General features: G+C 41.4%; 1 protein-coding gene across 2 annotated transcripts; it reads right to left on the bottom strand.

The window, feature by feature from the left end:
- Positions 1 to 268: 268 nt before the first annotated feature.
- PWP1 (PWP1 homolog, endonuclein) lies at positions 269 to 19,945 on the bottom strand. Of its 2 annotated transcripts, XM_074168725.1 has the most exons (15): positions 19,880 to 19,945; positions 19,729 to 19,787; positions 16,949 to 17,082; positions 16,442 to 16,527; positions 13,652 to 13,748; positions 12,692 to 12,802; positions 11,816 to 11,946; positions 10,390 to 10,463; positions 8,141 to 8,237; positions 7,185 to 7,246; positions 5,290 to 5,401; positions 4,173 to 4,263; positions 3,204 to 3,325; positions 2,649 to 2,754; positions 269 to 1,907 (listed from the first exon to the last, which is right to left on the bottom strand). In XM_074168725.1, exons 1-15 carry the CDS (start codon positions 19,943 to 19,945, stop codon positions 1,792 to 1,794), a joined length of 1,464 nt encoding a protein of 487 aa, XP_074024826.1. In that variant the 3' UTR covers positions 269 to 1,791. The 2 variants fall into 2 exon arrangements, with proteins under 2 accessions (XP_074024826.1, XP_074024828.1); XM_074168727.1 differs by lacking the exons at positions 12,692 to 12,802; positions 13,652 to 13,748; positions 16,442 to 16,527; ... (1 more) ...; positions 19,729 to 19,787; positions 19,880 to 19,945 and having other exon boundaries at positions 10,390 to 10,447; positions 11,812 to 11,923.
- Positions 19,946 to 21,885: the final 1,940 nt, after the last annotated feature.

The following is a 21,885-nucleotide window of genomic DNA, read 5'->3' as shown; positions in this document are numbered from 1 at the left end:
CTGGGTTCTTCAAACCTAAAAATGCACAGTGACCACCCTCAGTGGTGAATAAAAAGCTCCAGAAACACAGGTTGAGAGCTTTTGTGTAGTCAAGGGAGAGATGTGTTGCTTGCAGTAATGGAATTTCTTTCTAAAACAAAAAGCAACTTAGAGTCATAAAATCATTTAGGTTGGGAAAGACCTTAAGATCATAGAATCCAACTGCTAGAGCTACAGTGCTAATTAATACCAAAGGTAGAGATAACAGAAATTACAACCCTCAGAGAGCTTAACATGAAGCATTTATTTCAAATTAAAGCTTTGAAAAAATTGCAGCTTTTCAGTGGAGAGTACTTGAACAGAGGTTCTTAAGCTTCAAAAAAAGCAGTTGTTCATTTGTTGTCCACGTTCACCACTGCTTGGCAGAGAAAGGATTGAGGCAGGAATCCAAACACATCTGAAACATTCTTGGTTCCTGCAGCACCATGTGAAACACCTGTGTCACTAGACTAGAAACAGCTGAAGTGGATTTAGAAGCAGCCACTTGCCTCAAGGGCTGGGAAAGAAACCTACAGTCCTGCCTTTCCCCCACCTGCAGTTTGTACTGGTAACATACATCCGCTTTACCTCACCAGAATGAGTTACAATGTGCAGTGGTAAGATCTTGTCCACTACAAGCACTGACACTACGGCTGCTTTGATACCAGTTGCTTTCGTTCCCAGGGCATTTTTAAAGCCTTCCAGTGTCTGTCCGCCTTCCACGAACTCCACAGGAGGATAAGAGTACCGTTTAACTTCTAGCCTGGGGTAAGGCACTTGGGTGTTCATTTTAAATGGGAGGAAATTGAGTCATGTTCCTTGACAAGGTTCCTGATGCTTTAAAAGAAGTGTTTTAAGTTAGTGGTTAAGCTGATACTCAAAGTGTTCCTCCGTGCCTTCAGGTTTCAGGCAGAAACAACTGGAAGGAGTTAAGAACATGAATACATAACATGGACAGTTTTCACCAGCGACAGTGACCCTTCCCTCGCTTTGTGTCCTGACAGCCTCTCATCCTCTTCTGAGTAGTAGTTCCTTATTTCAGTCCAAATTACCTTTATATATATTACATTTGGAGCTTGAAGAAAAACCGATACACATGCAACATCAATAAGCTTCAGGTGCAGTGGAACCAGGGAAAAGAAACCCTTGATGGGGTAGAGCTGGGATATTTCTGGCTTGATAGTGGTGAGCTGAGGTGTTAGAAATACATTTCAGGATTCTACTCAGAGATTCCAACTTAGTGCCCAAGAAATATTCTTAATATTTTAAAAAGTTACGTAGAAGAACTTTTAAAATCTGTATTAGAAATCTGTAAATCTAGCCTCAAATTAAGGATAAATTACGTATTTACACTTGTCGTTTCATTCAGCTTTTGTTTGTTTATTAGACAACTGCTGTCTCAAGTATTTTTCCTGATGCCCTTAGAAGATATTTACCTTCTCTGCAGTATTCAGCAAACTTCTGGTAGCAGCAGGATGCTTTTCTAGTGACTGTTTTGTTTTATATATCAATTTTACACATAGTAGTCCCTGTTTCTAACCTCAGGCAAAAGCAAGTGATTTCATCTTTCAAAGCTGGTAATAGAGGCAGGAACTTAGAACTGCTGACTTAGAGCTTAACCACATCACCGTGTTTCTTTGTCTGAGATGAAGCAGCCTGCAGATTGCAAGACACTCAAGTAATTTCTATGAACTCTCACCAAACAGGGGCATTTGTAGAATACGCGTTAGTTGTAGTCCCATTAATGACTTTGATTTTGTGATGTTTGATCCATCATGATTCCATTGCTGTCTCCAAATCGTTGCTGCTACTGCCAGCCGTGGAGCTGCAAGCCGCAGAGCTGGCGCTTGCCAGAATGTGCCTCTCTCTGTTTCCAAAAGCCTCGTTCACTGCAACACAGAGAGGGGATTGCTTACACCTGACTGTCACAGAGACAGGAGCAATACAGCAGGTACAGCATGGGCAATCACAGAACAGAAAAATCATGAAATGGAAGTCCTAACCTGGTGCAATTTTAAAAGCTTTCCCCCTTGCAGGGAGCCGAAGTTTACGCGTCTGAACAATCTCCCTCATATGCTACTTAAATTAAAAGCCCTGTTATTTCTCCCCTAGAGCATCTCTAGAGGTTCACCCCGTGCATAATTCCTGTACCTAAGTACTGTGAAGTGGATGAGTTTGTACAGCAGAACATTAAGGTTAAATAATTTATTTCTGGTTTTAATCTCTCTGGTTTCCACCAAGCTCTTAAAAGCCTCCAAAAATTCATGCCATTTAGTTACAAGAGGCTACGACAACTGATCAAAACCAATCCTGACTTTTATTCCTACAAGTACTCAAAAAATGTGACACTTGATTACACCAGGAACATTACGAGAAAAGTAAAACATATGTATTATAAGAAATCAGGTATTATACTTCAGCTACAAGAAAATAAATCACATGGCAAACACAGTTCTCCGAGTTAGAAAAAAACCCACATTTTATGAAGCTGAAAAGGTGAACACATATACAGTCTTGAGGTATGCAAAAATATTAACCTACAGTTTCCCTCAGACCGGAATATGTTACTGAAACTACAAACCCTGGAGGCAAGGAAAGAACCACGAGATTCAAAGAAATGGGGATGTTACCTGCAGAGATCTTGCTTATATCCCAGACACGCAGCCCTTCCCGCTCTCCTCCAAAGGCAAAAACAAAGGGGAAGTCAGGGCAACAAGCTGCACAGAATAGAACACCCTGCGAAGGAAGAAGAAAGAGCAGGATTTTATTATTTTTTTTTTTAAATATCATCCTAAAATGAATCTGTCATCTGAAAATATTTTTTTAAAACAAATGTAAGTTTTCTGAAACTTATTTTGTAAAGACACAAAATTAAAGTCAAGAGCCGCTAATTACATACAGTAGATCACAACTTTGAATGGCAGATACCCGTTGGAGAGCCTCTCAGTTCTGCTTAGAACGTACTGGTATTCAGGTCTGAGGCTTTAGCAGTCTGCCAATTACACGCTGAGCTGAATGCTGCACTGTAAGGAGAATGATTTACCCAGAATACACAGATGTGATTTTTTTTCCCCCCCAAAAGATGTTACGTTAGGTAAAACAAGATTAAAGCTAGACAAAAAAGAATAAGCAGACGTCGTTTATATATAAAACTTCTCGGCGTCAAGAAATTAATATTACTCTACCATTTTCATAGCCCTGGAATGGACTAAACTTGGTCTGTCTCCCAGGATATCCCAAATTTTCACGGATTTGTCAGCAGACGATGTCACAAGGCACCCTTTGATCTGACTGCTTAGTTGTAGCCCTGGAAGATGAAGAGTGCAGCAGTGTGAGAGCACCAGGGAACCACTGTTTCACAGAGATGAGGATACACTTTGAAGCAAAGTCTTGTGAACAAACTCAATATTCTTTTCACACTAAACTCCATTCCAGCACAGAGGAGCAAAAAGTTAATGAAAGCTTCATGCTGCCACTGCTCCCTGTCGTGACAGCAAACTAACATCATGTAGGCTTATTTTGGTTCTCAATCCAACAACACTAACAGTACAAACATACTATTGTTCTGCTTCTTACTTCACATAACCTGGCTTCCCCAGGAAGTTTTCTTCATTCATTTGCCAAAGACCATCTCTTTTGCTATCCCAAGACAATGGGGTTTATTCATATGATCTCATGTTAGACACCTGATCGGTGCTTCAGGTTGCTTTTTAGAAGCTCAGATAATTAAAGTAGCCTAAAGGAGGCAGTGTGAAAACCTTCCCATGTGCTGTACCTAAATAATCTCCAGAATAAATGTCAGTATAAAATAATTACAGATAGAGGAGGTAAACACTATAGTTCATAACGCTGGACCAGATGGCATAGTTTTTGTTCTTCCATACTCAAAAAACCACAGAGAGTGCACCCCAAGTGAATAGATCTGTTTTGACATTCTTACTCATTACATTCACTGAGAAAAGTTCACCGTTGTTAAATACTTTGCTTACAATGGCTTCTGAGCAGAGATTTGTTTCACACACCAACTACCCATGATTAGTATGCACAACTCTTATCTGTTAAGCAGGGAATCACTACCACCTCAGCCGTATCGGTTAAAGACATCTTCCAGGTGTGCCTCACTGCTGGGGACAAACACAACACACACAATTTACCTGACACCTCTTCATCGTGAGCTTTCAGAGTAAACAGTGGCTTATCAGAACGAGCATCCAGACAGTACACAAAGCCGTCCTCTGTGCTTGCCTAAGGGAACCACAACATTTTAAAAACAAACAGCTGTAGTCACTCATTTGAAAAAAAAAACTCCTATGAAATAATACCCACGCTGTAGTAAATCCCTGTGATTTGAGACAGACTTACCCTGCTTCTTAGTAGGGCATATTACACAGCGTACACTGTTCTGCATCCCCAAAGTCAGACTCCATCCTGGTGGTGCCTGAGCTATTCTACACACCTAAACTGTGCTGCAGGCATTTACATGGAAGTCTTAATCCTGTACACGTTTAACTTGTATTTTGAAAATGGTTGCTTGGCTCTCATGTTAGACAATGAAATACAGAGCCTTTAGTCCCTTAACTGTCAGTTCATATTTTTTGGAGCCATCCAGCGGCTGCTTAATAGCCCTGTGCAAAGCTAAGTGTGATTATACTGAAAGAGATCTACATCATAAACCCAACAGAACTGAGCAACTGCTTTTGTTGGCTGTACACACAGAGTGTATGGCTAGACAATGGCTAGACAGCCATTGAGATAATAAAAAAGATTTTTTTTTACTTTAAAAGTTTTATTATAAAAATCTCCACAAAATCAAGGTATTTTCGCTCTATGCCAGATAGGAGGACGCTGCCCTCTAGTGCTCAAGTGAAACAATTAATATCCAGGATCTTAGTTCTAATTAGCTACTTCTCAGCTGCAATTGCCTCACTACGTGAAACACAACAGCAATTATGCAAAGGAAAATACATCACAGACACTGAACGCTATAACAACATGGCAAAGGTGCCACCTCTGCAGTGAAAAAGCATTGTCACCAATTGCTTTTCTACTGTCATAATGAAGATACCAAATAAGCAGCTGGTCTCTAAATACTTGTTGAAAAAACTACCTAAAGCCATCCTTCCACACACTGCATTTTTACAATAAGCAACACCAACAGTCCAACTGTCCATCAGCTCCATTATATGATTCAGAAACATTATGAACAAAAAAATACAGGTTAAATGAAATGGCAACAGTCAACAGACCAAGAACAGAAGAGCATGTACTCACTAAGAAATTACAAGGTGAAAAATGATTCCAGGTGACTCTTTCAACCTGACCACTAAACCGCCACGTTCGATGGTTATCTTGTGGGTTTCTGCAATCGTACAGCACAGCTGATCTAGGGGAAAAAGAGATAGGAAATTAAAAAGAAAAAAAGAAAAAGTCAGGGCAGAACACTTTATGAAGTTTATCACTGGCATCTATAGAAGGCCCGTGTAAACTATAATTCAAAAATTAAAATGGAAAAAACTGCACTATTTAGTCTTCCAACTCAATATCAGATGACAATTTCTCAGATAAACACAAGCTTTTTCCTTATGCTTCAAAGAAGAATTCTTGGTTACAAACAGCTGTTCTATTGAAACTAAGCAAACAGAGCTCAAATTTACTCAATACGTAACACACTTACCATAAAGGAGACCACAATTATGCAAATATATCACTTAATTATGAACAGACTTCTAAAAATTAAAGTCATGTCTGTTCAAAAATAATGCAGTAATTAGGAAATAAATTTCTGATACATATACAAACATTTTTAAATACGCTTTAATAAAAAGAAATAAAACATTCATCTTTAAAAGTGGTTAGGGAAATGCTACTCCAAAAAGGAGAAAGAGCGGATGGGAGTTAGTGGGTCCCTTGGGATTCTTTACAGGCACGTGCTCAGCCCAGTGGCGGCAGAATCTGTCCCAACCCAAAAAGCTCCTGGATGCAAATGCAAGAGAGAAGCGATGATGTCACTCTTGCAACATCTCACTGCAATTTAGAGCCACAGCGTAACCCGCTCCCACTCTATCCTATAATTAAACCCAAAGAAATGTGATCTAGATTTCTCAGTTCTTTTACCAGGCATTTTACAAAAACAGTTTCAGTACGTACACAGGTCTGACTTTCAGGTTACGAAGGCATCTGCCAATATTCATTGAACAGCCTGTGGTCCTGCGAGGTTTTACATAAAAAACCCACAAAGGCAGTTCACTAGTTTATAGATAGTACGCTGCTTTATAAGTGTCCGTGGGATCAAAGGGCTGGCTAAAAAGGGATCCAGAAGCTGGTCTCAGTATTTGGACTTTTTTTTCCTTCTTTTTACTGAAGCAAGTCAAGGGGGAGGAAAGCGGACACAAGCAGGTTCCTAACAAGAATAAAAGTTTTTTCTCCTATACTTTTACTTAAGCACAGCATAAAAGAAGCCAGAGACTTGGCTAAAGACTGATGAGACTTTAACTATTTTAAAACAAGGACAAAGTCTTAAAAGCAGTATTAAAAAAAAAAAAAAAAAAAATCAATCTAAGAAAATCACAGAGAACAAAATTAAAAAGTTGCCCCTAGGAGATGGGAGAACAGAGGGGAAGCTTTTTAGCTGGCAGCGCTTATAAGAACTGGCAGTTACAGAGCGAGTCCAAGTGTGCAGACACAACCCATTTCACAGCATCTCCAGGCTGCAATCACCAGGAGACAGCCTGTTAAACGTCAGCTATGGCACACCTATCAATGGAGGCTGTAGGGAGAGGACTGGGATTTTAAAGTCTCTCATACCACGATCTTACAGTTTGGTAAAACTTGGACAAGTTTTCACATGAATGAGCATTCACATCCCCAACGCAGAAAATGCCATAAGGCCAAATTAAGAAATAAATTCAGTTTGGAGCAGACGCCTGGCACAGAAAACGTCAGTCCAGATGGTTAAAGTATTTGGCGAGTCCTGAGAAAGAGGTAAGGAAAAGTACATTTTGGCCACATACAAACCTGGCTACTTTGCTGGAAAAAAATAATAGCATTACTCAAATTTGGCAGAGTTATAAGCAAACGAAAAAGAAAACCTGAGGCAACTTAAGGGGCTTAATTCAATCCTAATACCCTCCCCACGTGTAACATTTGAAAATATTACCCTGACATACTTATCGTAAGATCCAGAAATAAGGGTCTGAGTTTCAAACGGATGAAATTGCAATGTCTGGACCTAGATAACAGAAGATTTTATTTCAAAAATAAGCACTGAGATACAAGACATATATAAAGGAATTTTCTTTGAACACAGCACAATCCCTCCTCCTCAAAACCAGCACATTTCCCCCCCAAAAAACTTCCTATTAAGCTTGTTGATAACTCAGATTTCTCATAAAAAAGTGCAAGAGATGCACATTATTTTTATTTCAAACATCCCCACCCAGTGGAAACAAGATATTTTCCAATATAATTTAACTGAACAGAACCACATGCCCCCTTTCTGCCCTAGATATTAGAAAAATAAGCTGGAGGAGGTAAAAGAAGAGCTGCTTCCAGTTTGGAGAGAAATGCAGATGTTAGCAAAAAATGAAAATCCAGAGTTTGCCAAGGGCAGTGACTTTGTTAACAGCAAAATAAGGTTATAGCTATTAATAACTAACTTTCACATTTTAATTACGATGAGGTGAATTCATTTCTGAAGTACCCATCACTAAGGTATTTTAGTATCATTTATTTTAAACCTTTCTTACATAGGACAAACTGTAACCAACATTCATTGTTGCCTTAAGAGAGAGTTACAGCTTGACCTACGCTTAGAGATCTATTTTTTGTAGCATGTACCGGTACTATTAGATTCCCAGCCATCCGGGCTTTCACACAAAAGGCGTTTTAAAAACTGCTGTAAGTCTTTGCAAACTTTCTAAAGGATAAGTTAAATAACCTTTTTAAAAGCACATACAGCGTTTTTCACAAAAACAACTAATTCAGAAATTTAAACTACTCTGCACAGTTGTTAGAAAATTACAGAGTTGTTGTTCTAAGGGTTCAACACCAAGCAGCTAACGAAAAACTGGGTTTTTTTTTCTCTGTATTTTACGCTGAAAGAAACATAGCAATCATTGCATACCTTGTCTGTATGTAGTGTCAGGCTGGCTGCTGGCTTTCCCACAGACATATCCCACAAAATCACAGTATTGTCAGCAGATGCACTTGCTAAAACATTCCTGGTAATGGAACAAAAAATAAGTTCTAAAAATCTTTATACAGATACAAACAAATAACGGTCAAAAATCCAAAATATATAGAGAGCCTGATTCTGAAATCAAGTACTCTCTGGTCTATAGACTATATACCTCAAACCTGATGGATAACTCCCTGAAGGTAATTCTACGTTACAAGTAAAGACTACAAACAGACTAGATTACATTATATTAGCACAACACTTATAAACAACAACATTGACAGTTTTGCTTGTATTTCCCCCCTGACAACAGTTAAAATACCATTTTCTGGAAGATTTCTTGAACAAAGCAAAGCAAGAAAGGCTTCTAAGTAATTCCTTTCCTTTGACGTTAAGACAATACTTTTAAACATTACCTATGCAAGTTAGTGCTGTTTGCATACACATACAGCCAAGAACCAGAAAAACCTGTGTTTAGATATTAGAGAGCAAAATATTGTAAGTATTTATTTAACTACTGAAGACCCAGCACTGTACACCCTTAATAGAATGCTGAAAGGAACCACTAACATTTCACTTGGTTTACAGACCCCACATTTCAACTTAAATTTGACCAATTGTCTTAAGAGCAATAAATGCACAGTTTAAAAATTTAATCAAAAAAAACCCTCAAAACATTCCCAAAGGCCTGTCCAGTTCACAGTACAATTGCTACCATTGCTCTATTGCTCTTAAAAACAGATCTATTTCCTCAACACATTGTTTTTGATTGAAACTGCTCCCTCCTCACTTTTTTCTTTTTACATTAACTGGGTGTTTCTGACTGAAAGAGCTAACATTCTCCTGGAAACACTGTTCTCCCAAACAATGCTACAACGGAAAGTTAAGAAAATGCATAGTGAAGGCTATGAGAACATTTTACACTGACACCATTATGACCTACAAGCAAGAAGTTATTTATAGTGAGCTGTCACATCATGTCTTGCTTTAAAAACCCAAACAACAACAAAACATTTAAATATAAGCTGCTCCAAGGCATTCCTTGTTTTGCCCATAAGCTTCCCGCTTCAAGGCTGGTTTTATTTCCTGAAATCTACTGGTATCAATGGTAACTCAGCACATTACAGAATTACGCATTCCAGACACTTAACTATTGCAGCCGCAATTTTTGTGACTTGGCTCTATATTATCACCAGACAACCATTTCTAGGTACATGAAAGCTGCTCTTTTTTTAAGACTGATGGAATGACCACTACCACACTGCATACGTGTATAATTTAAGAGCAATAGACAGCATGCTGTAAATTAAGCATGCAATTTATGTACATTTACTGCATGTCTGTGGGTGTTTCCTTCTTCAGTATCTAGATAACAAAGCATTACAAGTGAAGGCTCATCAGGAGTATGCGGAGTTGACTGTGTATCTCCAGAGGCATTTATGACAGCAGGAAAAAAAAAAAAAAAATAAAAAACAGCCCGTGGCCCATGCTGAGGACCCTCTGGCAGCTGAACTGTTAAAAACCACCTAAACGATAAAAAACCAGCAGGATCTTTATTTCAGTCAGCACATTGTCCTTGACCTCTCCCCCAAGACGGACCAGCTTTGTGTTGCTTGAATAGCAGCAATTCATTGCTAGTTCCTTCAAGCAACAGGGAATTCTCTCTGTCTAGGATAACCCAAAGGTCAGAGGCATTTCTGAAACTGTGCTATTAGGGCTTTTACACTCTCTTTTCTGTTCACAGCTCTGGGGCAAAAGCCAGAGGAGACAAACCAGAATAGCAAGGACTTCCTTCTATAAATCTACTTCTGTCTGTTGAAATGGTGGTTTAGGTCACTGGCAGACTGGCACAGATCAGGGCAGCCCTTCTGCTTCTCCAATTTGTGCATCTGACTTAAATGTAGCCAATTTATCAAATGGTTCAGACCCACCTTAGCCCTGCCCTCATCTGGACAACCTGCAAATAAAAAGTGACCTGCAGCAATACATAGGTTTAAAAAAAAATAAAGACTTCCGGTTAAAAAAAATAAAAAAGGTGTGTGTATATGTATTTTTGAGAATTTATTTATTTCAGCACTATTTTCAAGTTCAATGCTATACTACATAAGATTTTGGATTTGTGTGAAAAATATATGCCAAATTAAGTATACCATCCATTTGGAACCATCCATTGTTGTTCTGTTGTATTCTTTTACCTGCTTTGTTTATTCCACGAAAGATCAAGCACAGCATCAGTATGTCCTTTTGCTGTCCCTTCTGAAGATAAACTCTGTGTATGCAAATACAACATAAACAGACTTCTGAAAATTATAGCTCCAACAGCAATCAAGCATTTCAACACATTAGTATGAACTCCTTAATGCCTTCACAAGCAACTTCATGTTTTAAATTATTTGTCACTTAACAACAAGGCTTTTGACAGAACTATCTCTGCAATACCCGTACCTCACCTCCTACCCCAGATCTCAGATTGCTCCGCTCACAGCTGGTGGGCTTCCAGAACTGGTTACTCCCTCCAGGCTAGTAGGAGAAATCTCGTTGCTTCCATCTAATGTGCAGCTTCTTCCTAAACACTCCTGGCAGTTCCCTCTCTCTCCTCCCAATTAACTGAGCTTTAGGCCTGTGTAACTGCCAGCTCCTACAAATTCTAATTTTAAATTGTTAAGCTTCAAAGTTTACTCAGACAGCAATTGGAAACCTCCCATAAGCCACACCATTCCTCTTCTGTTCTTAATTCCAGACTTCAATTATCTACAGAGAGAACAATTAGCATTTCAAATTGAGGTAACAGCAATTCTGATAACTCAGTGATTTTCAGAAGCAAGTTTCACAGAACAAATTCCCCTTCCAAGGATATTTTTTCTACTGTTTTTAAAACCAGAAGGTCTGAGAGCTCCAGAAGTAACCCTCCTTCACAATTACACAGAGTGGTTCTTTAGCTAACACTGCAGTGCTCCTTCATTTGGGAAACCAAGACTAGCTATATACCCAGTGTTCACCTTTCCTATTCAGTCGAGGAAGTCTTTAGCACTTCCTGAAGCACCTACTATCAGCAAAACTAAGAAGATTTAAGTTGTTATCTTCCATACTTGTTTTACATACCAAAGAATTTGGACAGATCATAACAACCTATTCAGGCATACAATGAAGGTCAGATTCATCTCACATAAGTTAGCACCCAGTCTAAACCTCAGTCTTCCTCTTTGGTAGTTAAGTTTTTCTCTGCAGTCCACTAAAAGAAACTCGGCCATTCTCTGGGGGTGTCTCTATGCATTCACCTTAGACAACCTCGACAACTAGCTCAAAATATGCTTAAATTTTAGATAAAGTTAGCAGAGGTGAATCCCGAGTAAATGTATTTTATTAGTGTCAACCTTGTCCTTTATTGCTCAACACGTTTTCAACTCTGAGACACAGAAAAATACTAATTTTAACCTATTGCAGACGACCATGACATTACCTTCTGTAACCTGTCTAAACACCATCTTTCAACATGACAGATGGCATTAAACCAGATCATCTACAATTTTTTTTACTGTCAGAAAAATAGTAATAAGAACATTATCCTTGCTCTAAGTTTCCTACATCCGACCAGATAATAAACCATTTTGCAATACTTACTTTCTTTCCTTTCTTTTTCTTCTTTTTTTCTTTCTTGTCTCCAAGAGAAAAGACTGGTTCTAAGGATTCCACTATATCAAGGTCCCAAACATCAATAACTGGGGTCATGTTACCCACCGCAACATAATTTCCTACAAGCAGAAACCCAAATGCAACCACATTTATTTAGTTACAAAACAGCGTATTTGGCAATCCAGCTGTTACTTATTTCTTTGATTAAGTAAAACTTGCACTTACGTGCCAGCATCTTCTATTTGAACATCTTTGATGATTATAAGTGACAAGGAACAATTTAAAAATATCAACTGACAGCACATGTTGCCAGAGAAAAATTTACTTGCTTGCCAATAAACTTCCCCTTCAGTACAAGTAACTGTACAAAGAAGCTGTATAAAGTTCCACGTTCTGTTTGTTTTTTTAAGGAAAATAAAACCAAAACACATTCCCCGTGCTAAAAAAAATAGTATCTGTAAAACACAGGAAAAAGGTTACCAAATATATAAATATATATACATTTTGCTGTGTTTTACAGTTAATTAACTGCTTTGGCCATAATGATTTTGAACAAAAGCAACCTTTCACTTGCAAGTGGAAAATAAAGCAGATTAGAGATGAGCTTGCTCTGGTCTGCCAATTGACAATAACTTAGTTATTTGTAATAAAACCAGTGTTTTAATCAAACCGCTTGTTATGGCAGCATCACTAAGATAACTGTATCACCAAACCAAAAAAAAACCCCTGATATCCAGTTTTTCCGCCTTAGCGTTTTGGTTTTATTTCTGTTCATATCACTGGAGGAAATTATTCAATGACAATATTATATTTATATACTTTTGAACTATTAACTGGGCATTTACAGTATCCTTTGTAGTTTACCTAGTGATTCGTCAGGGCTAGGATCAAAATTCAACCACTCCAGACACAAAGGGTAAGCTGGCAAGATAATATCATGATGTACATAAAATGAGTCCTCTTCATGATTGTAAACTGAAAAAGAATTAAAGATATACAAGATTATAAACTGCAGAAGGCTGTGCTACTGTTTAATAAGTTTATACAGGGAAAATAACACAGTTAATAAAATTGGTAAACACCTCCAGATACAGAGAATACCAGATATTGGTATCTGAAGAGATGCCTTCAAACACTTTGGTCTTGTTGTTTTCTTAGAACAGAATACTTTGCTTGCAGAAACATGTACCATAGCAGCAATAGCCAGAAACATTTACCCAAAGAACCACCATAAGAAAAGGTGGTAACTTCAGCACACTCCGTAGTACTTCTTGCTGCAATAGAAAAATCTTTTACACGGTAAAACTAAATCCATCCTTGGAACAAGTGGTATTTTGACATTATTAAGGATCACCTCTTCTAAAATTAAGATAATAAAGGTGGTGATTCTTCTATTCCTAGCAGTGGAAAGCACATTTAAAGAAGCAAGGAGAAAGCAAGTGAAAAAAACAAACCCAACAACAATCTCTTAAAGGAAGCTTGCATGACTGTTTGGAAGAAAGACCGTATGCTCAGAGAATAAAATTGCCATAGTATTTTCTAAGTGTCAATAGGAATGAAATAAGGAAAGGAAATCCTATACAGCCTGATAAAGGCACACTATCCTCTAAATAACAGTAACTCCACATTAAATACTCTAGTTCTGGAAAGTGGCTAAAGCATCATGACATAAAAAAAAAAACAGAGGACAAAACACACAGGGCACATGGGGAGGAAAAACCTTCCAAAAACCACCTTCCCCCTCTTCTACACAGCAACATGGAACAGGCTAGGCAAGACATATTCCCTAGCTTCACTGTAAGGAACAACTCCTGTATTACTTACCATGGACCTCCAAACTACAGTAATCTTTATCAGCTTTGCCACAAAGGACAAGATTGTCAGTGGGCTTAATCAAAAAGTCCTCCTGCTCATATTGATCCTGAACAACAGAAAAAGGAGAGGACAACGGATGTTAAGAAAAGCACAAAAATGCTCAAAACTACACATGTTCAAATGGCTGAATCAGTAATAACTTTTAACCATAACTGAAAATACTCAAAATCCAACGCCCTGCTGCCCACCCATCTAAAACCATCTTATAGTGGTGAACAGAGAAAGACAGGAACTGGAAGGTTGAAGGACTGTTTATGAGGACCTAGGGGGATTTAGAGAGTTGTTTAATTACCAAATATGAAGCCATCTTTTAAGGCTACCATGATGCAGCCCATTGCTGAAAAGAAAACCACCACTAGAAGCCCACACACATAGCTTATTTCCCTTGTGCTCTCACGCCTCGAGCGGTTATATCGTGTAACAGCATTTTACACAATAAGCATACTGTAACTGCTCCTCACATCCAGGAAGCAATTCCAAGAGCATTAAAGCATTGTCTACTTTCTGGAAAATATTTCCAGAAAAGTACTGCCTACAGCTATACTGGGCATTCAGCTGTACCAGAACAGATGTAACCTCTCATCTAATTTTCATTGTTACTGAGGAATGGAAGGCATTCAGGGAATTTTAGTGGAAAACTAAGAGCTGTACATAAAAGTCAATAGTTCGCACCATCAATAGATGGTACAAACAAAGTACCATCCTTCAAACATGCAACACATACAAGACTTTTTGGACATCTTGTCGCGAGCTTTTAATTTCTTTTTTTTTTTTTTCCACTTCAAGCATCTTCTTAATATTTGAATTCTATCAAGTACTGCAATTCTTTGCATTAATCAATCATAGAATCATAGAATCGTCTAGGTTGGAAGGGACCTTTAAGATCATCTAGTCCAACCATCAACCTAACTCTGAAAAAAAAACAACAAACAAACAACAAAACCCAAAAGAAAACCATACAAAAGGACCCCCCACATTACTAAACTATGTATCTAAGCACTGCGTCAACCCATCTTTTGAATACCTCCAGGGATGGTGCCTCAACCACTTCCCTGGGCAGCCCATTCCAATGCTTAATAACCCTTTCAATGTAAAAATTCTTCCTAATATCCAATCTGAACCTCCCCTGATGCAACTTGAGGCCATTTCCTCTTGTCCTAAATGTTACACAGTAACATTTGTTACAATGTTACAATGTAACAATGTTACACATTACTTAGTCTTCAACAGTGCTAGTAGTAAATATCAAAAGACAATGTAACATTCATGTTGAAGCAATAAAAAGGGACTCCCGTAGGAAGAAAGGCCTGAGGAAAAGGTGCTCATTTTTTCTATGCCTTGCAGAAAGTCAGCTTTTCTGACACAGAACAAATGCGGTTCATATTCTCCCTGAATCCCTGTGCGAATGAGTACCTCTCTGACCATAAAATTATCTTTTAAAGCATTTCTCTCCTCTACTGGAACATGGGAGCAAGAAAAATCATCAACCAGTCAGTGGAACACAGAGAAAACATACAGTGCCCCAAAGTGCACATAGCAAGTGAACTCATTTTAAAGATCAGATGCATGCCTTCCTCCTTGAGCTTTGTTAAAGTATGTGAAGTCACCATAACAACTCCTTATCTGAGACTACATGTTTGACAAACTCCCCTGACACACGCACTGGACATTGTGGTAGAAGCCTAGAGCTACTCTTTTCTTACAGTCTTATTAGCTTGGTAAAGAATCCAAAGTACTATAAGGAAGGACAGCACCCAGAAAAATCTCAGAATCCTTATGCTTAGACCAGGTCTCAAAAATTCACCTACTTCACCACTCTGCCCCAGATGATCATAGTCTCTCCTAACTGCTCTCCAGTTTACATCATCTCTTCTCAGACAACCTCACCTTGTAACAGATTTCTCTAATCTCTCCATGTAAATAAGTCACTGACAAGCTACAGTCTATCCTTCTGAGCTCATCTGTGGGATATTCTCTGAACTTTCTCCATATCTTCTCTGAAGAAGCACCCAATATTCTAGCTAAGGCAATAGTGATGTTAAGTACAGTAGGATTACCTCATGTCTTGCATGCTGCATCCCTGTTCACCAGAAAAAGACAAACAGGCTGCATGGCAGGACAGCACTGCTGACACAGCTTGTGTCAGGCTGCAGCCAGAGACTTCTTCACCCCCTACAGAGCTCCTACAAAGCCAGCTCCTGCACAGATGTTCCCTATCTGATACTTGGAAACTAATGCAAGCAGAAACAGTGAACTACACAATATGCTATGCATATATGCTTAACAGGGACATATTTCTTCATCCTAAACCCCTAATTTGACACATAGTCCGAGTCCACCTCAGTTTGGTTAGTTTCACAAACTGGTGGAGGGTGTAAGAGTCTTGCAATCTGGGAAGTTTTCTTGTTTGGGTCCTTAGTGGCCTGAGATACTGAGATTTGTTACTTCAACCATTTTCTGGGTCCTACTAGATAGATGACAAATCACCTCCACATACAGAAGCACATGGCTTAAACAATGAGCCAGTTCACTATAATATCTGACTTAAACGTAAAAAGCACACATAGAGGGGACGGCACAAAGCAACCTTAAAAGAGTTCTATCTGATCAAAAATCTGGCAAGCCTTTGAAAGAGGACTGCAAGCACCTACAGACCCTAAGGCAGTCCAGCAGTGGAAAAAATTAACTGATTTTTAAGTTTATGCTGTTTGAGATATATCACATTTTTACAGTACTTACAGTGGTTTTTAGAGTGATGTAAGGATCCTGATCATTGTTCCCATATACTGCCAAAGCAGCCAAAGAGTCTTCAAGTTTTAATTCACCTAGATGGGAATTTCAGAATATTTTTTATACATGCCAGTGACAGATGAAGTTAGAAACTTCTGTACCACCAGCTGTATTGCAAAATATCAGGAGTGGGCTAATGAAGTTTCAAATTGCAAACATAAGAACCTCTTAAACTGCTTAGTGCTTTCAGGGACTTCTGCTGCTCTGCTCCAGCACTACAGCAGGGGGAGTGAAACTCTTTCCAACACTGGTCTCAGTTCTAGTGTCAGGGAGACACATCAAATTGTTTCACTCACTAAATGACTTCCAAAACTGGGACAAGCAAATAGTTAAAAATGTGAATTTCGATAATTTGAAACATAGCACTGTGTAGCTTTAGGATACTAATTTCTCAAGTATGATAAGAGGTGAAAAGGTTCTTCACCTCCATTGCATATCTGATATTTAAATTCTTACCTGTGTATTCCTCTTCATCATAATTGTCCAGATCATACTCCTCAAGCTCATTATCAGACGCATCTTCATTTTTATGAGAAGACTTAGGTCTGTCACATGCCATCTGGCCTTCATTGCTACCATCAGCACCATCCCTGTTTAAAGATACAAATCCCTGAGAAACTGTGACAGACATTTAGCATGCTTCCAGGTAATTGCTTAGGGGACTGCTAACAAGGTTTCAGCACACCATCCTGGCTGTTCACATGGTTTCAAGTCTTTATGTCACTAATTTGGAAATCTATTCACTCCTTTCCCATCTTTTCCCAAAATACAAGGCACCATTATTCTCAGGCTTCCAGAGAAAGTGTTTTCTTGAAAGTTTTCGTGACAAAATGTGGCACAAATTTTGCTTGACAGAGCTAAACTGTGTGTCTAAATCCCTTTCTCTTACCCTTTTTTGTGGATACAATGCTCTCAACCTCACTGCTGTGCATTTGCACGTGTCCAATTCATTCCCTTTTTTTTTTCCTCCCACCTACTTGTCCTGTCATGTGTGATGACTCTTGCATTTCTTCAAGATTTTTAAGACATTATTTCCTCATACTTCCCATGCTTATATTAGAAAAAACCCCACAACATAGGATTCACTAGGTAGGAACATATTGCAGATTACTTCTTACAGGACAAACTACGCAACATCTAGAAAACTCTGTGTGCCAAAAATTCAGGAGAAGTAGTAGAAGCATAGATCAAACGTTGGCTGAGGACCTAACCGATATCCCAGACAGCGCAATGCAGTGTGCCACAGGAACTCATTCCTGCTGGATACACTGTATTTCAAAGAATGGTAGAACAGTTTGGGTTGGAAGGGACCTTTAAAGTTCAACTAGTCCAAGCACCCTGCAATAAGCAGGGACATCTTCAGATAGATCAGGTTGCTCAGAGCCCTGTCCAACCTGACCTTGAATGTTTCCAGGGATGGGGCATCTACCACCTCTCTGGGCAACCTGTTCCAATGTTTCACCACCCTCATAATAAAAAATTTCTTCCTTGTATCTAGTCTAACTCTTCCCTCTTTTAGTGTAAAACCATTACCCCTTCTCCTATCACAACAGGCAATATTTCTCAGAATAGAATAGAATAGAATAGAATAGAGGAGAATAGAATAACTTCAGTTTGAAGGGATCTATAACAATCTAGCCCAACTGCCTGACCACTTCAGAGCTGACCAAAAGTTAAGGCATGTTAAGGGCATTGTTCAAATGCCTCAAGAACTGACAGGCACCAGCCACTTCTCTAGGAAGCCTGTTCCTGTGTTTGACCACACTCTCAGTAAAGAAATACTTCCCAACACCCAGTCTGAACCTCCCCTGGTCAGCTTTGAACCATTTCCACATGTCCTATCACAGGATTGCAGGGAGAAGAGATAAGAACGTCCCCTCCTCAGGAAGCTGTAGAGAGCAATGAGGTCGTCCCTCAGTCTCCTTTTCTCCAAACTAGACAGGCCCAAAGTCCTTAGCTGTTCCTCACAAGACATTCCTTCCAGACCTTGCACCAGCTTTGTTGCCCTCCTCTGGACACATTCAAGGACCTTCACATCCTTAAATTGTAGGGCCCGGAAACACATACAGTACTCAAGGTGAGGCCTCACCACCACTGAATACAGTGGGATAAGCACCTCTTTTGACCGGCTGGTGATGCTGTGTTTGACCCACCCCAGGATGCAGTTTGCCCTCTTGGCTGCCAGGGCACACTGCTGGCTCCTATTGAGCCTGCTGCCGACCAGCACCCCCTGATCCCTCTCTGCAGGGCTGCTCTCCAGCGACTCCTCTCCCAGTTCCTACTTGTGACAAGCATTACTGTGTCCTAGGAGCAGGATCTGGCATTTCTGTCCTTCTGTATGCAAAACTCCAAGGCAGCGATGAGCCAAGATAGTTCTCATAGGTATGATTTCTAAAGTAAATATCAGAAATCGGAGAACTCCTTTATTGTCTTCCATAGAATATGTTTTCTAAATCTGTCACTTCTCTTATTCTTTTCCTAAGTTTATTTCCCTTTTGCTTAAAAGCAGAGCGTGAAAACTTAACACAACTACATACCGAACGACTTTCTTGCCGAGTGGAGAGTTGTGATGTCTCCTGTTTCATATGTGAATCATAAATACATATGTTTCATATGTGAATCATAAATAAAACCCCTGTTTTGCCTTTTTTTTTTGCCAAAGCACAAAACAGCAAGTCCTTCTGAGCTCCAGCGTGGACTCCAGACCTGCTTAGATTGTAACATCGGACCCTCAGCATCTGCTTTTTCATGGTGTCACTTTGGGACTTTCACCTCACTCCGAAGCACTTAAGTTCCCTCCGGACTCCCCCAGCATCCACAATCACAGAGCCACGCCAGGCAGGAATGGCAACTCCAGTGAGGACCAGGGTCTCCACAGACTTCACCTGAAAGGCTCAGGGAGCTTGACGGCCCATGGGTCACGGCAGAAGAACCACACGGGAACACAACCCCACGTTGCCGTATCCACGACGGAAGGCAGGGCACACCCCCCATCCGACGTTTCTCCTTTCGATCCCCGGACAGACGACCCTCCCGGGACTCAGGCTCACCCGGCACGGTCGCTTCAGCAGGAACCCAACGCCGACCGGTGCCGATCTCCTCTGCCCGCGGCCGCTTCCCGAGCCGGGCCTTCAGCGAACCCTCCCGGCCTCTCCCCCCGCCCGGCCCCTCCACACCTCGGAGAGGCCCGGGTGGGGGCTCCAACCCCGCCCCGGCCCCGCTCCCCCCCGGCTCACCCCAGCCTGTCCTGGGCCTCCTCGATCAGACGGTTCAGCTCCTCCTGGTCGAGCTCCACCTGCGGGGCGGACAGGGACAAAGGGGTGAGGGCGGCGGGGAAAAGGGGGGGGCGGACGGGGGTCCCCTCAGCCCGGCCCTCCCCGCACACACCTTGTCCGGCGTTTCCTTGGCAACGCCGCAGCGCACCCAGGCGACGCACGTCACCGGGCAGCTCATGGCGGCGGCACGAGTGCGGCGCGGCGCGTGCGAGCGGCCGCGGCGCGCGGCGGGTGACGTATCCGCCTGTTACCGGCGGAGAAACACGGAAAGGGGGGGAGACAGGGCCGCGTGAGGTCATCTCCGAGCGCCGGGACTGCCCGGGAGGAAAGGGGGCGTGGCTACGGGGCTTGTCCTTCGCGGGGGCGGGGCCTGATGAGGCGGTTCCTAGAGGGGCGGGATCTGATGGGGCGCGGTCACGGGGGCGTGGCCTGCGCGGCGGTACCGGAGGGGCGGCCCGGAGGCCGCTCTGTCCTCATGTGCCGGTGGGGCCGCCTGGGCCGGCAGCCGGTCGGTGTCCGACGGAAGGTGTCCGACGACGGATCGCCCGCAGCGAGAGTCGCTCCGTTTTTCCATGAGATGGTGTTTGAGAGGGGCGCCCGGCTGCTCCTCTGCCGTGGCTTCCGCTGGGGGTGGAGTTGACTTTCCCGCCGGTAGCGGGAGCGGGGCCGAGCTGTGGGGTTGGGCTTCGCTTGCGGCCGAGCTGTCAAGGCCTTTTCTGCTCCTCACGCCGCCCCAGCCAGCGAGGGCTGGGGGGGTGCCACAAGGGGACACAGCCGGGACAGCTGACCCCAGCTGGCCGAAGGGATATTCCACACCGTATGACATCATCCAGCTCGGTATATAAAGCTGGAGGAAGAAGGAGAAAGGAGGGGACATTCGGAGTGATGGCATTTGTCTTCCCAAGCCCTGCTTTCCCGGGGATGGCTGCATGCCTGCCTGCCCATGGGAAGCAGGGAATGAATTCCCTGTTTTTCTTTGCTTGTGCGCACGGCTTTTGCTCTACCTATTAAACTGCCCTTATCTCAACCCAGGAGTTTTTTCTCACTTTTACACTTCTAATTCTCTCTCCCGTCCCACCAGGGGGAAATGGGTGGGCAGCTGCGTGGTCCTAGCTGCCACCTGGGATTAAATCACGACATTCTCTTAATTAGCCCAGGCTATCACACTTGGCACCCCTGCCATCTTCAACTTTGGGCTGCTAGAGGCCCAAGGCCCCTTTAGTAACAGAAATTAACGCTTTGCCACATCATAGGTCCTTGTGCAACTGCTCCTCTTGGGTGCTCAGGTGAAGCAATGTGCTGCCCCATCTCCAAGCTCTTCAAATCCTTCACTTCCCACGTTGGATCATGGTTTCCCCTGCTTGCGGGGGAGAGACCTGCCCCACTGATGTTCGCTTCCACTTTGCCTCTGAAGTATCCCAGCAGCAATCCACCAAAATTAAAGGTTTAGAAAAACCTTTTTGTTACCAATCTCTAAAATCTATCCAAGGAAAAGAAAGCAATGCATGAAGTCAACAGCGAGAGGGAGTTGCAGAAAGTTGCGAGGGTCTGGCATCTTCACAGGAGGTCCTGCTTTTTGCCCTCCCAAATATCAGTGTCCTATACTAGCTAACTCATTAAATCAGAGAAAATGGATAAAATGTCAGCTGGAGTATACCGGAAGGTAGTCTCTTACTAACATGCAGAAATCACTGCTCTTTCCATCGCTGAAATCTTAATTCAGGGGATAACTGGAAATTACATGGATGGGAAGCTGAGGTTAGGGGAAAGAGCATTTTTCATGGTAAAGCTCAAGGACTTGGCAACCAAACTTCAGCTTGGCAGAATGGAATGGCTGCATTATTTCATCCACATGTCACCAGACAGCACCACTGTAGCGTTTTCATTATTTTTGCCTGATTCTTCTGTGGCTCTGGAATGAAAGAGAAATAAGTATCTATTTAAATATCCTTCAATAATATTCTTCAAAATATGCTTCAGCAGGGCAGTTGGACTAGATGATCTTTATGGTCCCTTCCAACTCTAAAAATTCAGTAAAATTCAGTAAAATATTACTACCTCTTATGCCCCCCGTTCGTTTCACCCATTTGCTGCACTTTTGTCTTAATGTAGAGACAA

This window comes from Numenius arquata, chromosome 2 (assembly GCF_964106895.1).
Source record: "Numenius arquata chromosome 2, bNumArq3.hap1.1, whole genome shotgun sequence".
In the NCBI taxonomy this organism is placed as follows: Eukaryota; Metazoa; Chordata; class Aves; order Charadriiformes; family Scolopacidae; genus Numenius; species Numenius arquata.
Note: the sequence above shows the minus strand (reverse complement) of the source record. Positions and strands in the feature narration are given on the sequence as shown.

Excerpts from the sequence above, each read along its gene's own strand:
- PWP1 (XM_074168725.1), bottom strand. The coding sequence starts at position 19,945 with ATGAGCTGCCCGGTGACGTGCGTCGCCTGGGTGCGCTGCGGCGTTGCC. Across the intron at positions 11,947-12,691 it reads TAGCCCTGACGAATCACTAG|GAAATTATGTTGCGGTGGGT; the intron begins GTAAACTACAAA and ends TTCTGCTTGTAG. Across the intron at positions 5,402-7,184 it reads ATTTCTGGATCTTACGATAA|ATCAGCTGTGCTGTACGATT; the intron begins GTATGTCAGGGT and ends TTTTTCCCCTAG.